Genomic DNA, 13,611 nt, shown 5'->3' with positions numbered 1-13,611 from the left:
ATAAACGATGATCATCTCTAGCTGACTTATGCAGGAATTTGCTGCTTTGAGAAACTGTATAACAGAAATCTAGGAGTGGCGGATGATCACAATCTTTCAAAAATCAAAACAAAACGTTTTCATGCCAAAAACTGTTAAGCTTAAAAACAAGAAAATTAAAGCATTGATTCAGGCAATTATGAAAGTTATGCATTAAATTTTAATACTGGAATCAACTTTAAAATGTTGCTAAACTTTCACCTTTGTTTTATCATACTAACTCAAGTTTACTTTAGTGTAGTTTTGTGGCCTTAACGTCTTGTTTCCATAACTTCAGCTAAAAAGTAGTAATTGATAAACTCATGGTTTGATATTTTCCGTAAAAGTGTATATTTGGGGTTTTACATTCGGATTTCGGACATATTAAAATCCACGCATTTGATGATCACTGATCAGGTTAAACCGATAACAGACTGGCCTAACCCACATTGATCCAGAGTGCCATGAAAAGTTGCATCGATTTTTAAAATTGGATCAACTTTAAATTGTCGCAACTACTTGCAATTTAATTTGACCTCATAAAATCCCTTTTAGTTTGCTGTGGCCCTGGACTTTTCATTTTTCATTTTCAACTTTAGTTTATAAAAAGTAATTTGCAAATTCTCATCGAATTTTGCGTCAGAGTTTGCAACTTTTTTATCACTGTGAGCCTCGCCAGGAGTATAGAGTCGGTCCCGTCTTAACAGATGATGCATGATATAAAATATGTGCAATATGAAAATGCAACAACCAAAAAAAGCTTAAAAGCATATTAAATTTAAAGAACATTAATACAGGACTTAATGCGTATTTACCTCTCTTTTATACTTTTATTAAACAAGATATTTAGCTTGGAAGCCCAGTGTTAACCAGGATACTTATAATTACTCACGCTGTTTTCCCCCACTTGGTCGTAAATTACGATTTTAGCTATTTTTCCCAATAAAAATCGACACATTCAACTTAGAATTTCAAAACCAAGCATGCCCGTCCCTCTTCCGAGTTCTTCAATGAAAATTTGAGGCAAATCAGTCCAGGGGATCCTGAGTTATGATCGGACAAACAATCAAAAGAAGTAGACAGACATCCAAAGAGGCACACAACTTTATTTATATTGTTACACATACCTAGAATAAATAAAATTTTATTTTGTTAAAATCGTAAAATAAATACAAAAATACAACGAGCTGAATCATCAAATTCAGCTGAGTACAATCCTGTTCTTTCTCTTGATCAGAACTTGAATCCCCCCCCCTTCTACTCAACCCTAACACACTTTTATCTGACCTAAATGTGTCTAAAAAAATTCAGTCGAAGTAAAAAAAATAGAATTTACTCTCTGTATAATAATCTTTCATTAAATTTTCTCACTTAAAAAAAATACTGAATTAAATGTATAAATTCTATAAAATATTTCTCTTTATGTGTAAGTAATATTAAACAAAAATATTACTAAAAATGTTGAATTTTGAAAATTTTCTTTCCTTTTAACATCAAAGTATTTTGTACAGGCTGCTACTAAATGTTTCAAAGCTATGCGACCCTTACAAACTATTTAGAGTCTAACAAAAAGATTTGATTGCAATGACTGGAAACTGGGCAGAATCCCCAACCCCCGCCCACACGCATTTATGGGCACTGTCCCCCCACACCTCCTAGAATCCACAGTTTAATCAGTTTACCTCGGCTAGTTATACACTTTATATTTAATTTCCCAATAGCAAAAATAATCATAATTTTAGTAATTATACATGGTGGTTTTTATTATATTTAAATAGCAGGGTTATATACAGATTGATCATAATGTTTTAATATTATTATCTTCATTATTTTTTATTATAGATATTACCTTTATCCTATTTAGCCTTACTTTTATCATTCTTATTATTATTTTGATCAAAGTTGTATCGCTTAACTTAAATAGTTGTGTATCTTGTGTAATATTTGGATGCTTATTTTTGTTTTTAAGAGACGTATTTCTGTAAATCGTGAGTCGTGACAGCTTTTTTATTAAGAAAATTTAAAAAATTTAAAGAATTTGTCAATTTAGAATATAAAATGGCCTCCAGACACAATATTAATCCACGTAAGCCCTGGACTAAACCAAGAATTAAGGAATATAAATTATTCACGTTTCAGGACAAATTCATTTTTAAGCATTTCAAATTTTCTTTGATGGCAAAACACTGAGAAACAAAAATAATTAAGTACTATTAGAACTGTGTCCGAATTTAATGAAGTTAAGTCGCGTCTAAAATCCCAGAAAAACTGGTTTTAATTGAACGTCGGCTTAAATCTTTGAAAAATTTAATACAAATTTAAGTGCTACCAACAAAATTTGAGCCTCGGCTTAAATTTAAGCCGCGGCTCAAATTCTTAAAATTTGGCCTCTGAAAACTTTAGCATTGCGGAATATCAAGATCAAAGCTTGATCTTATTTTTTGTTAAGATAAATTTAAGGTTTAAGGTTTTATCCGGGAAGATGTCTTAAAATTCAATCAATCAGAGAGGCCAATATAGAAAAAATTAGAGAACAATATCAAAAGTGGTCATAGTGAATATTTAGATTAAGCGATCTGTATTAGTTGGGCTTCTACAGTTTTCAGTCTATTTCAATTTTTCACTAAATAACTAGTCTGCATAATTTTACATCAAAACTTAAGATGAAAGAAAGAAAAAGAAACTGATTACTTATCATATTCTAATCTAAAACCTTATTTTAAGAAGTACTTTATTGATAATGTGGCATATCCAATTCACAACAGTACCTTGAAAAGCTTTGTCTGATATTCATGTTTTTTGTTTTTGAAAGCTGATTGTTTCCATTTGTGGATATTCTTCAAAAGTGACTTGCGAATTGCTTGCTTCATAAAAAACGTAGAAATTATCACAACTAAACAGTTTTCAAGCCAGAAACTCTACTGGTAAGGGTAAAGTTTTAAATCCGGAGTCAGTCCCTTTAATATTGTGTATATTTGATATCTAACACAGGTTTACGATATAAACAGATTGTGCGGAGAATATTATTACCAGGCAAGAGAAACAATAACGTTAATTTTTACTTTTTATCTTTATAAGAAATATTATTGGAATTTTTTTTTTAAATCTTACATTTTGTAATACATTGTTTCTTTTTTAATTTGAAAACTTTTTTATGCCGTGGTTTCCAAAACTATTGGAATAATTGTCATCTTCTTTCTTTCTTTTTACTACGCTGTACAGGGTTACCCACAAGGGATGAGATTTCAGAGACGATTGTACGTTTTCTTGCATGCATAGTTCCTTATGGGCAAAAACTTGTGTATATTTGTTTTTAATCATTTATTAAACCATCAAAATACTTAATTGAATGCAGAAAGAAAAATCAAGCGTCAAATCGTCATATTTTTAAAATTTTGGGTCGTCTTTACAGACTAATCCGTAGTAAGTAACCCTGTATGGAAAGGTTATTTGTAAACTTTGTATGTATCAATGTTGAGAATAAAATTCAAGGTCAATAAAATTATGTTCACAACAAACCTCATTATTTTATTTAATAATAATCATTTAATTCTGTAAAACAATGTTAATCGACGAAAACTTCTTCGGAAACTAATTTGTTTAAATATTGTTTATCAGCCAATGATTGAGTACATAAACAACAAGGATAATACAGGGCGTACAGAAACCATCGCAATGAAGTACATTACAGTACAAACTAGGTAAGTACAATATAGTCCAAACTAGGTGAGTACACCAAAGTAAGAACTAGGTGAGTACACCAAAGTACAAACTAGGCGAGTGAAATATAATACAAACTAGGTGAGTACATTACAGTACAACCTAGGTGAGAACATTACAGTACAAACTAGGTGATTACAATACAGAACAAACTAGGTGAGTAAATTATAGTCCAAACTTGGTGAAAACATTACACTACAAACTAGGCGTGAAAGGATTCACGACACGGGGTGACATATTTGGGTATGCACATAATATTTTTTAACCGGTTTTTATTTTAGAGAGCCTGTACGTATGCCTAGCTCTCAGGATCTGATGAACTGTAATGTAGAAGATCTAGGGTTTAAAGTGCCCAGGTATGCTAAAATCCATCAAATAAAGCCATCGGAAAGATATAAAAAACTCTGTGAAATAAAACCACCAGAAAAAGTGTATAATCAATTAAAATTCTAAGAAAAAAGTTAGAGAAAAAAGAAAAATAAATTCCCGAGGGATTTTTTCCCAATATCGTTCTGAAACCGCAATCAAAGTCACAAGAAAAATATTCATAAGGATTCAAAAAAAATTTGTGCAGAACAAAATTAGATTACTAAGAATTAAGTAATTTTCATATTATACTTTTAAAAATTCGTTATCAACTAATTTACTAACTGCTTATTAAATTATTTTAAATTACTGCAACGTTTGTTAACAAAACGTTAAACAAATATCGGTTATTTCCAATTGTTTCTTAAGGGAAGAAACTTATGTTAATCTAAAATATTCTTGCATTTTATTAGCTCTTGCTCAGACTGTAGGGAGAGGTGTAATAAATTTACGGTATTTCTTTTAACCGAATTCAACAAAGAATTACAATTTTGATAATTTTCCAGAATTGGCGATTTCCTTTCACGGTACGGAGCCAAGAAGATTAAAGAGATGAACTCACAAACAGGTGTGTGTTAAACTTTTAAATTTTCATACCGTTTATTGAAAACACATTATTTTAAATACTAGGATTACATGGAGCTTATTGCCTCGTCGCATTGCATAGTAACAATATAACTTTTGTGTTGTTTATCAAGTCGCCATTATATACTCTGCTTCTCGTGTATTTTCTGTTTAATTTTGTGCATTTTCAATAATAAAAAAATGTCTGCATATTTTTCAAACAAAAATTTCCAACTTTAAACATCCAATAAATAACCTTTACTGGAATAATAAAATTGACCAGATAGGTTCGGTCGTATTTATTGGATACAAGCTACAGTACATTAAAGAACCCATGGTTAATAATCATGGTAACCCTTACTTTAAAGCAAGCATTATTGCCCATCAAATCAATGTTTTTTGTTGTTGTTGTTTTTTTACTTTTTGTTAGGTTTTTTATATGTATTCTATATTTAAATTCTTATTTTTTTTTGTGGATTTAGACTCTCAAATTCAGGCCCTTTTAATATGACAATCTAAAACTTTAAAACCTTACTTTAAAACCTTAATTATGGTTAAACAATTTGGCAAAACAAAAAATTGTAGCCAAAATGTATCAAAACATAAATGTAAAAAAAAAATATTTTAATAAAAAATTATTGACTAAAATATATTCAGTTCATACGAAGAATGAGATGCTGAGGCAATCTAAGAACTCTGAAACTATTCCTGATAAAAGAACTTCAACACTTATCAGGTAGTCGATGTAACCAGTAAATACATCATACAGGTGTCCACTGTAAATCAAGACTTTGGATTTTAACTTAAGACACATTTCATGAGAAACAGTAGCTTCAAAGGAAGTCTATGTGCATGCAATGCACATATGAAAATATGGTTTCCAGCAAGGCCCAAATTTCAAATTTTGCAATTTTTTTGCAAAGTCAACAAAGGGCTTTTTTGCATTTTTTACTACAGTGAAACCCTTAATAACGAATACATCGGAAGAATTTATCAAATGTGGCTTGACAATTTTTCAATGAGTCTTATACTATTTTACGTAAATTTCAGTATTTGCGAAAATAAATAAATATCCATGAATATGCGGGAACAGTTTTTAAGAGTTCCATATAATCATTTTATTAAAAAACTAAATATCTGCAACATTCCATTATCAGAAATGGAAGAATACGACATTTGATGAATTCTTTCGATGTATTCGTTATTGAGGGTTTCACGGTATATAACTGGAATTCGCAAAAAAAAAAAGAATTTGTGCAAATTTGCATTTTTTTGCAGATTCTCAAAGTAGAGCTGAAGAGCTTTCCAGTGACGCATCTTTCATCATATTTGGACATCAAACATGGGATTGACCCCCCTCCCCCCAGTATATCCTGGTTTTCAAGTACCCCAGCTGGGATAGGGTTAATCCCAGAATTAATCGAGAAATTGAAATTAAACCCAGCTAAAAGCCATAATTTGATATTATAAATGGGGTAGTACATGGTGATACTGTTAAATTACAGCTGGAGGAAAGGGGGCACACTTAACATTACGCCTACTGTCTTTTTATTTTCAGAAATCAATACATAAGAGAGGTGTCTTCTATGTACCAAGGACAAAAAGGACCAATAACTGCAGAATCCAGCCTCTTTTAAAACAAGATAAGGAACATTGTTAACTTTAGGTGTAAAAATCATGGTTAATTGAACTCCTTGAATAAAGATTTGTGTTTCAAAATATGATATTTATGTGTTCATTGTATACAACGTCATACCTATTCATGTCTATGTCAACAGTAATAGATAAAAATTTCATTACATCCATTGTTCAAGGACTTTTTAAGTAAGCCAATTTTATATCTGAGTCTTAAAGATAATAAAAAGTTATGAATTATTATTATTGATTTATATTTTTTAAATTTTCACCAGGATCATTTATTAAGTTTGGAAAATGAACAGGAGTGAACGCTCTAGTGTCAGGCATTTTTAAGTTTCTAGGCTTTTAGGGCGCTTTATGCCCATCTTCTATTTCAATTGGGCTAATTTTCTCTTTGTATACATTGTATAACAAAAACAAACAAAAATTTGCAGATTTTATAAAAAAAATAGCTGGATTTTCAATATTGGTGAAAGGAATAGTTCGTGATTGAGTTGTATCTTGTTAGACAGATGCCTTAGAATACTAATATAGTCGTATCCGGTTTGATATTGACTAAAGTATATTTGAACGGAATAGTTCGTGATTGAGTTGTATCTTGTAAGACAGATGCCTTAGAATACTAATATAGTCGTATCCGGTTTGATATTGACTAAAGTATATTTGAACGGAAAAGTTCGTGATTGAGTTGTATCTTGTTAGACAGATGCCTTAGAATACTAATATAGTCGTTTCCGGTTTGATATTGACTAAAGTATATTTGAACGGAATAGTTCGTGATTGAGTTGTATCTTGTTAGACAGATGCCTTAGAATACTAATATAGTCGTATCGGGTTTGATATTGACTAAAGTATATTTGAACGGAAAAGTTCGTGATTGAGTTGTATCTTGTAAGAAAGATGCCTAAGGATACGGAAGTTATACCTGGAATGGTACTGATCTAAAAGGATGGGCATTTATTACATATACTTTGCTTGTCTGTCTGTCTGTTTGTGTCCAATAAACGTCAAAACAACTTAACTGATGGGGCCCAAATTTTGTGTTGGACCCGCATGACCCCCATGATGGTTTATGGATGATAAAATTTTCAAAAATTTGCCTCTAACAATTTCGATTTTTAAAATTTTGAAAATCCGCAAATTTTTAATAAACTCTACAAAATATTTGTTTGTTTTTGTTTTACAATATACACACAGAGAACATGTTCTTCATTGAAATAAAAGATGGGTGCGAAGCGCCCTGAGAGCCTAGTTTGATAAAAAATAAAAATTAAATAGTTAAAACGTAAACCATATATTTATAAGCTTATTTCCAAACATTCATAGAATGACTGTTTTTTTAAACTGTTTCATTTAAAGCTTACACATTCACAACTGGTAAGACAAATATAAATACAAACATAATATAGTTTCAAGAGTCTTTCGAGTTAAAGATAAAGTTTGCCAAAATTCGAACAAAGAAATTAGATCATAAGAACAACAGATATTTACACTATCCATATTATTCACAGTTAATGAAGATCAGAAAAAAGGATAATTTTGACACAACTAATATAATAACTGTAACCAAAGCATTCTTAGTTAACTATTTGAACTAAAGAAACTTGTATAAAGTTTAAAGCTTGAGAATCAAAGAGAACCAAAAGAACTGGCATAACTAAGTCTATGATGCGAATCATACTAGTCAGTAGTCGAAGTGAGCTCTTACTATGGTAACCATCATATCTTAGAATCAGGATGATTGCAGTAAGAACTACAATTATGCTGATAATAAAGGTTATGGTTGAAGATCTTAGTAAGAAGTCCTTGATAGGCTTGATTATTGTCTTCTTGAACATAGCTGAAGAATCTATAGAGCTGATTGGTACTGTATGTACTGCTGAAGTCCTTGAAGCTGATTCTATAGAGCTGATTGGTACTAGATGCACTGCTGAAGTCCTTGAAGCTGAATCTATAGAGCTGATTGGTACTGGATGTACTGCTGAAGTCCTTGAAGCTGAATCTATAGAGCTGATTGGTACTGGATGTACTACTGAAGTCCTTGAAGCTGAATCTATGAGCTGATTGGTACTGGATGTACTGCTAAAGTCCTTGAAGCTGGAACAACTGAATCCTGAAGGGATAACCTCCGCATCTTTAGTCTCTGTGTCCTCTCAGTCCGGATATCCCCAAAGTACCTTGATCTTTTTAGCTTAGATTGTTCGATTTTGTTTTGTCCTGATGCTCTCATGTTTGACAACTTTATTACACTCACGGCTGTGGGCAGGAGGTTGTCCAGATGGAGTATTTTGTTTTGCCTTTCTAAATACTCTCTCCATATAAATTACAATTTTGATGGCTTCAAGTAATGCGGACAAGAAGAGTAGGATGGGGGGTAAGAGAAACTCGATGCACCCTGTTCTTGGTGTCTGATCTATACAAGTTGTGTTTGATTCTGTTTGATTTGACACTTGAACAGCAATGCCAACAACTAATCTTGTTCGTAGCATACTGATTGATTCATACCCAGATGAATGGGTAGGCATACATCTGACATGATTTAGCAGAAAGTCAAATAGTGCGGCCGAAGCTAAGAAGGCTATTGATAGCCTTAGAACCAGTTTTCTGTTGATACTTTGGAAGTAGGCTGGACTAAGGATCAGCACAAGACGGGAGACAGATAGGGTAAGGAGGGATGCATATCTGCAAGATGCTATTGTTAGAGTATTTGTTACATATTTTGCTAGTCCTGTATATTCTGAATAGAATTTAATTAAACCCTCAGAAGTAATATTACTTACTAATCTCAGGCTAACAAAGTGGATAACAGACAGCTCTTGAGTAACTAAAAACTGTATACAGATATGTAATATTGATATTATTCACAATTTAACTTTAATGTATGGAATGTTTATTCCTCCCACTGCTCTTCTTATCTGGCTAAAATTCAAGAGGGCGAAAAAAAATAAAATTTCAATATGGATCCAAATTGTGCTTCTCTGTATTGTTTACAATTTAGATGCTAGGAAACACAAATATCCCAGACAAAACCCAATTGGGCGAATATAAAATATTTGTATTAAATATTCAAATTTGGTTTCTCTCTGTTATTATTTTGTTATATTCGCTGCTAAGCAGCAAAGATATGTACCAGACTCACTCTTTATACATTCATACATACTTTTAAACATGGCTAAATTGTCTAGACATACTTGTATGTATGTTTACTACTAATGAAATAATACATGTTTATTGTATATAACAAAAACATAAATCCAAAAACTTTTTATTTAATCTAAAATGACTAAAATTTTGAATATCATGATAGGCTGATTGATAATATTGTAACTAATCTCTAGTCCAGTACAGTGTACATGAGAGATCTGGTTTCTCTGCAATCCTTATAACTTGAACAACACCAGCATTGGTAAATACTCTTTCTTCAATTATACTCCTAGAAATTAAATATATTATTATCCAACATACAATTTACAATTTACACACAAATTCAATAAATTATACGAGTCCACATTTGATATTCAGATTAAGCAATCGAGATTAAATGTATCCAATTTTAAAGTCTTCAGAGCTGAAAACTTTAGAATGTGATATTCTTAATCTTGATCTGTTAATTAATCTGGAGATTAAATTCTTGAGGAAAACAAGCAATATTTAATCTGGAGATTAAGAAAAAGAGTGGATCAAGCATTAATCCCGATATCCACCATTCTAAAGTTCCCAGCTCAGCTCTGGTCACTGATTATTCCACAACATTATAAATGGATACTTTAGAAAAATACCATGAAATTAACTTTTAGCTAAATACTTAATAATTAATAAATTATATTGTTACAGCAGTTCAACTAAATATTCACCTGAATCTATCATCATACGGTTTATAAAGTGTCATGGCACTAATTAACCTAAGAAACAATACTTTTGAATTAATATATGATTGTATCAAAACAAACTGGCACTTTGTGAATATGTAATTTATTTTACCTATTTGATCCTTTAGTGCTGACAAAGTACTCCAATTCTAAATCACTGAATGGAGCTTGTAACTAAAACATTTATTTATGCAATCAAAAATTAAAACTGAGCTTAACCAATAACTAAGCTTTTACTAATAAAAATGAAAATTATAAAAATCAGATTATTAATTTTATAATAAATAGTAATAAGCATAATTTCGAGTGAACCTCCATACAATGCCCGTTTAACAAGGGTACCCTTGAAACCTTTATCTGAACAACAATGTTGAAGATATTGTAGTTTTTCCAGGTTTCCTGCAGAAGAATTCATGCTCTATAACCTTGTGTAGAGACCTGACTGTTTGACAATTGAAAATCATGAATATTTATATTTAATTCTGATTTATTAGACAAACCTTTATTAATAATGTAAATTGGACATTGCTGTATCTTTGCAAAGATGATCACTTGAAGTTAAACTTATTAAGATGATTATTAGTTAAACAATTCAAATCTTTCAGAAGATTCACTTAGGATCTGTAATTTGCATGCTGCATGACTGAACACAACATTATTCCTAATAAAAACCTACCATTTTATGATGTCCCATATCAAAATTCCAGTGTTTATGCCTAAAATAAAGATGTTATACTATACCTAGGAAAGTGTTTCACGATGTTTATTTTGAAAGTCAAAATGATTACCCCCCCCCCCTGGATCTGACTGATACTAAGTCAAACTATTTAGTGACTATTTAGTTGTTATATAAGAATATATAATAAACTTACAAATGACTAAACGCTCCATAGGAAAATATGTACTTCCATTTTCCAGAGGCCTAAACAGTACCATATATTAAACAGTTTTATTATAAACTAAACAGTTGTACTATTAATTAAACAATTGTACTATAAACTAAACAGTTGTATTATAAACTAAACAGAAGTTGTACTATGAACTAAACAGTTTTTTTTATAAACTAAACAGTTTTACTATAAACTAAACAATTTTACTATGAACTGTAATTATTACCAGTTTCATAAGCCTGCACTTAACAGGAAACACCCAGAGGATCACTCTCTTCCAATATCTAGACATCATTATCATTTTCATAATTTTCATGATCATCATCATTTTCATGCTCATCATTACCATCACGATGAGCCCAAAATATTTTTATTTAAGACTTTGAATTTAAGAGTTTTGGTCTTGTAAAGTGATTGGCGTTTATTTCATTTCAATGAAGACGACTTTTTTTATGATTTCGGACAAACTTTTTGTCAACTAAAAGTTTAAAGTAAAAAACGAGATCAGTTAAATGGTATCTCCTCTTTGTTTACATATAATGTGTATTCATGCTGTTTGAACGCTTGGTAGAAGGTCTTCTTTATTGAATTAATAATTTTATATATGACTGAGGCAGTATTATGAAAAGTTCAACATTAAATTAGAAGACTCCCAAAGCAACACATCATATTTAACATTTAATCAATAACTTACGGAACTTGAAGAAACTCGAACATTTGTTCAATATTTTCCCCCCTTGAGTATGTATATCTTCCAATGATAAGGTTTTCGTCTAGTGGGCCATCTATATTCTCTTCTTTCCAGTCAAACTAAACCAAATATTTTTACAATATTAGGATAATAATTCAACCAAACTAATTTAAAGTAGTTCGGTGGGAGTTGAATATATGTATATGTTCTATTAGACACTAAATGTCTAATTTTGAGCCAAAAAATGGGTTTATTGAAAATACCAATTTCGAATTTTAAAAATAACAGATTTTTAAAAATTTGAGATCCAATTTTTTTATCCTATGTTCCGCCCAAGGCACTCAAGGGTTACCTCAAAAAATTTGTTTGCCAATTTGGTCCAGAAGTATACGAATAATTTAGTACACGCTTGGAGACTTTGGGTTTTATTTAATAATGTTTTTTTTTTGAAATTAAAAAAAAATGGAAGACCGCATTTTGAATTTTTTTTTGTGATTATTATTGTATTAAGAAAAAAGTATTTCTAGGTAATTTCCTAGAGAGCGATTTTTGGAACCCCCACTCGTCCCCCTAGCCTGTCCTAGCCGTAGAGCTCGGCCCAGAAAGTGTCTTAACCTAACCTAACCCTAAATAATAAAAAATAAATAATTGATAGGAGGGGGGACCCGGGGGGGGGGGTCCAAAAATCGTTCTCTAGGACAGAACCTATTTCTAAAATAAGGTTCCCAAATTTATACTGAAAACTATATAAAAGGTCAAAAATTAAAAAAAAATGTTAAAATATTCCACTTTTTTATAGATTACTTCTGTATATTACCACTTTATGTATGTAGTAAGTATACACTTCAGTGAACATCTATCTTTTCTTTCACGTCTAAATATCACGCGGTGCTTTGAATAGCTTGATATTAATATCTTAAATGCTCGTTGATTTAGGTCTATAAACAAATTTTATTTCTAAAATTGACGTATTTTGGGATTTTTTTCTGTGTGAATAAAACTAATCATTTTTATGTTTAGATTTTAAAAGTTTATTAAACTTTCTGTTTAATAAGACTTACATAAATGGTTGACACACACTTGAACGTCAATGTTATATAAGCTGTAAAGCAAAACTTTTAAGTGCTTAACCTGTCCAACTCAATTTCCTATTTTTTCAAATGATTATGTAATTACATTTTGTTTTTTGAAACCTGTAATGCCTTACATTTTTTTATGGATGCTGACTCAACATAATGGGATAAATCTTTACTTTGTACTTAATGAATTTATGTATAAATACCTGGATTTGTCTGTTAATCTCGTTTTCTGTTTCTTCATTTATGTCATCTTCATCTTGGCCACCCTCCCTCTCATCCTCATCAGCTTCACTGCTTGCAGGCATATGTTGGTATGCCTTAAATTTTGAAAGAAAATGATTGCTTCGAAGGCAAGCCATTTTATTGCGTTGTACTTAAAAACATGCAAGACTTTAATGTAAAATGGTGGTCTAATAATTTATACTTTGCCTTGAAAGAAATAAAAAACTTACATTATAGAAAGCTGTTCCTAGTACGGCAGCTGTGAATAATATTATAACATCAGATGTGACAAGCTTTAATTCCAACATTTTGACGTTTGCGAGATTTTCGTCGAACTACTCGCGGATTACTAAAAACATTTGTTCATTGTTATATGTCTCAAGCTTGTAAACCCATGTGTTGTTGTTTATACCGTAAAACCTTTACAATTCGATAAAATAAAATTGAATAGCATGGTGCATGGCACATGAATTTCACCAGTAGGGGATCATTCATTTGACGAACAGTCCCGTTTTCCTCATATGGTCTTTGTACTGTACTGCTTTCCCTAGCTA

At 31.0% G+C, this 13,611-nt stretch overlaps 2 protein-coding genes across 3 annotated transcripts; one reads left to right on the top strand and one right to left on the bottom strand.

Moving 5' to 3' along the window:
- Positions 1-2,044: 2,044 nt before the first annotated feature.
- Positions 2,045-6,392, top strand: LOC111700725 (uncharacterized). Its single transcript, XM_023471738.1, has 7 exons — positions 2,045-2,133; positions 3,010-3,051; positions 3,637-3,719; positions 4,020-4,094; positions 4,611-4,672; positions 5,326-5,404; positions 6,227-6,392. Exons 1-7 carry the CDS (start codon positions 2,077-2,079, stop codon positions 6,303-6,305), a joined length of 477 nt encoding a protein of 158 aa, XP_023327506.1. The 5' UTR covers positions 2,045-2,076; the 3' UTR covers positions 6,306-6,392.
- A 3,163-nt stretch (positions 6,393-9,555) lies between these two features.
- Positions 9,556-13,401, bottom strand: LOC111700724 (uncharacterized). Of its 2 annotated transcripts, XM_023471736.1 has the most exons (9): positions 13,288-13,401; positions 13,039-13,152; positions 11,760-11,875; positions 11,292-11,349; positions 11,048-11,097; positions 10,852-10,891; positions 10,288-10,349; positions 10,161-10,208; positions 9,556-9,739 (listed from the first exon to the last, which is right to left on the bottom strand). In XM_023471736.1, exons 1-9 carry the CDS (start codon positions 13,363-13,365, stop codon positions 9,634-9,636), a joined length of 672 nt encoding a protein of 223 aa, XP_023327504.1. In that variant the 5' UTR covers positions 13,366-13,401; the 3' UTR covers positions 9,556-9,633. The 2 variants fall into 2 exon arrangements, with proteins under 2 accessions (XP_023327504.1, XP_023327505.1); XM_023471737.1 differs by lacking the exon at positions 10,161-10,208.
- Positions 13,402-13,611: the final 210 nt, after the last annotated feature.

The sequence above is a fragment of the Eurytemora carolleeae genome, unplaced genomic scaffold (genome assembly GCF_000591075.1).
Source record: "Eurytemora carolleeae unplaced genomic scaffold, Eaff_2.0 scaffold418, whole genome shotgun sequence".
Taxonomy (NCBI): domain Eukaryota; kingdom Metazoa; phylum Arthropoda; class Copepoda; order Calanoida; family Temoridae; genus Eurytemora; species Eurytemora carolleeae.
This window is presented reverse-complemented; position numbering and strand designations above follow the sequence as displayed.

What these genes read in the sequence shown, in the direction of transcription:
- LOC111700725 (XM_023471738.1), top strand. Translation starts at nt 2,077, where the DNA reads ATGGCCTCCAGACACAATATTAATCCACGTAAGCCCTGGACTAAACCA. An exon ending in GGACTAAACCAAGAATTAAG is followed by an intron (nt 2,134 to 3,009) that starts GAATATAAATTA and finishes TATCTAACACAG; the next exon opens with GTTTACGATATAAACAGATT. An exon ending in TACATTACAGTACAAACTAG is followed by an intron (nt 3,720 to 4,019) that starts GTAAGTACAATA and finishes TTTTTATTTTAG; the next exon opens with AGAGCCTGTACGTATGCCTA.
- LOC111700724 (XM_023471736.1), bottom strand. Translation starts at nt 13,365, where the DNA reads ATGTTGGAATTAAAGCTTGTCACATCTGATGTTATAATATTATTCACA. An exon ending in TAGGAACAGCTTTCTATAAT is followed by an intron (nt 13,153 to 13,287) that starts GTAAGTTTTTTA and finishes TCAAAATTTAAG; the next exon opens with GCATACCAACATATGCCTGC. An exon ending in ATATGGGACATCATAAAATG is followed by an intron (nt 10,350 to 10,851) that starts GTAGGTTTTTAT and finishes TAAATGTTTTAG; the next exon opens with TTACAAGCTCCATTCAGTGA.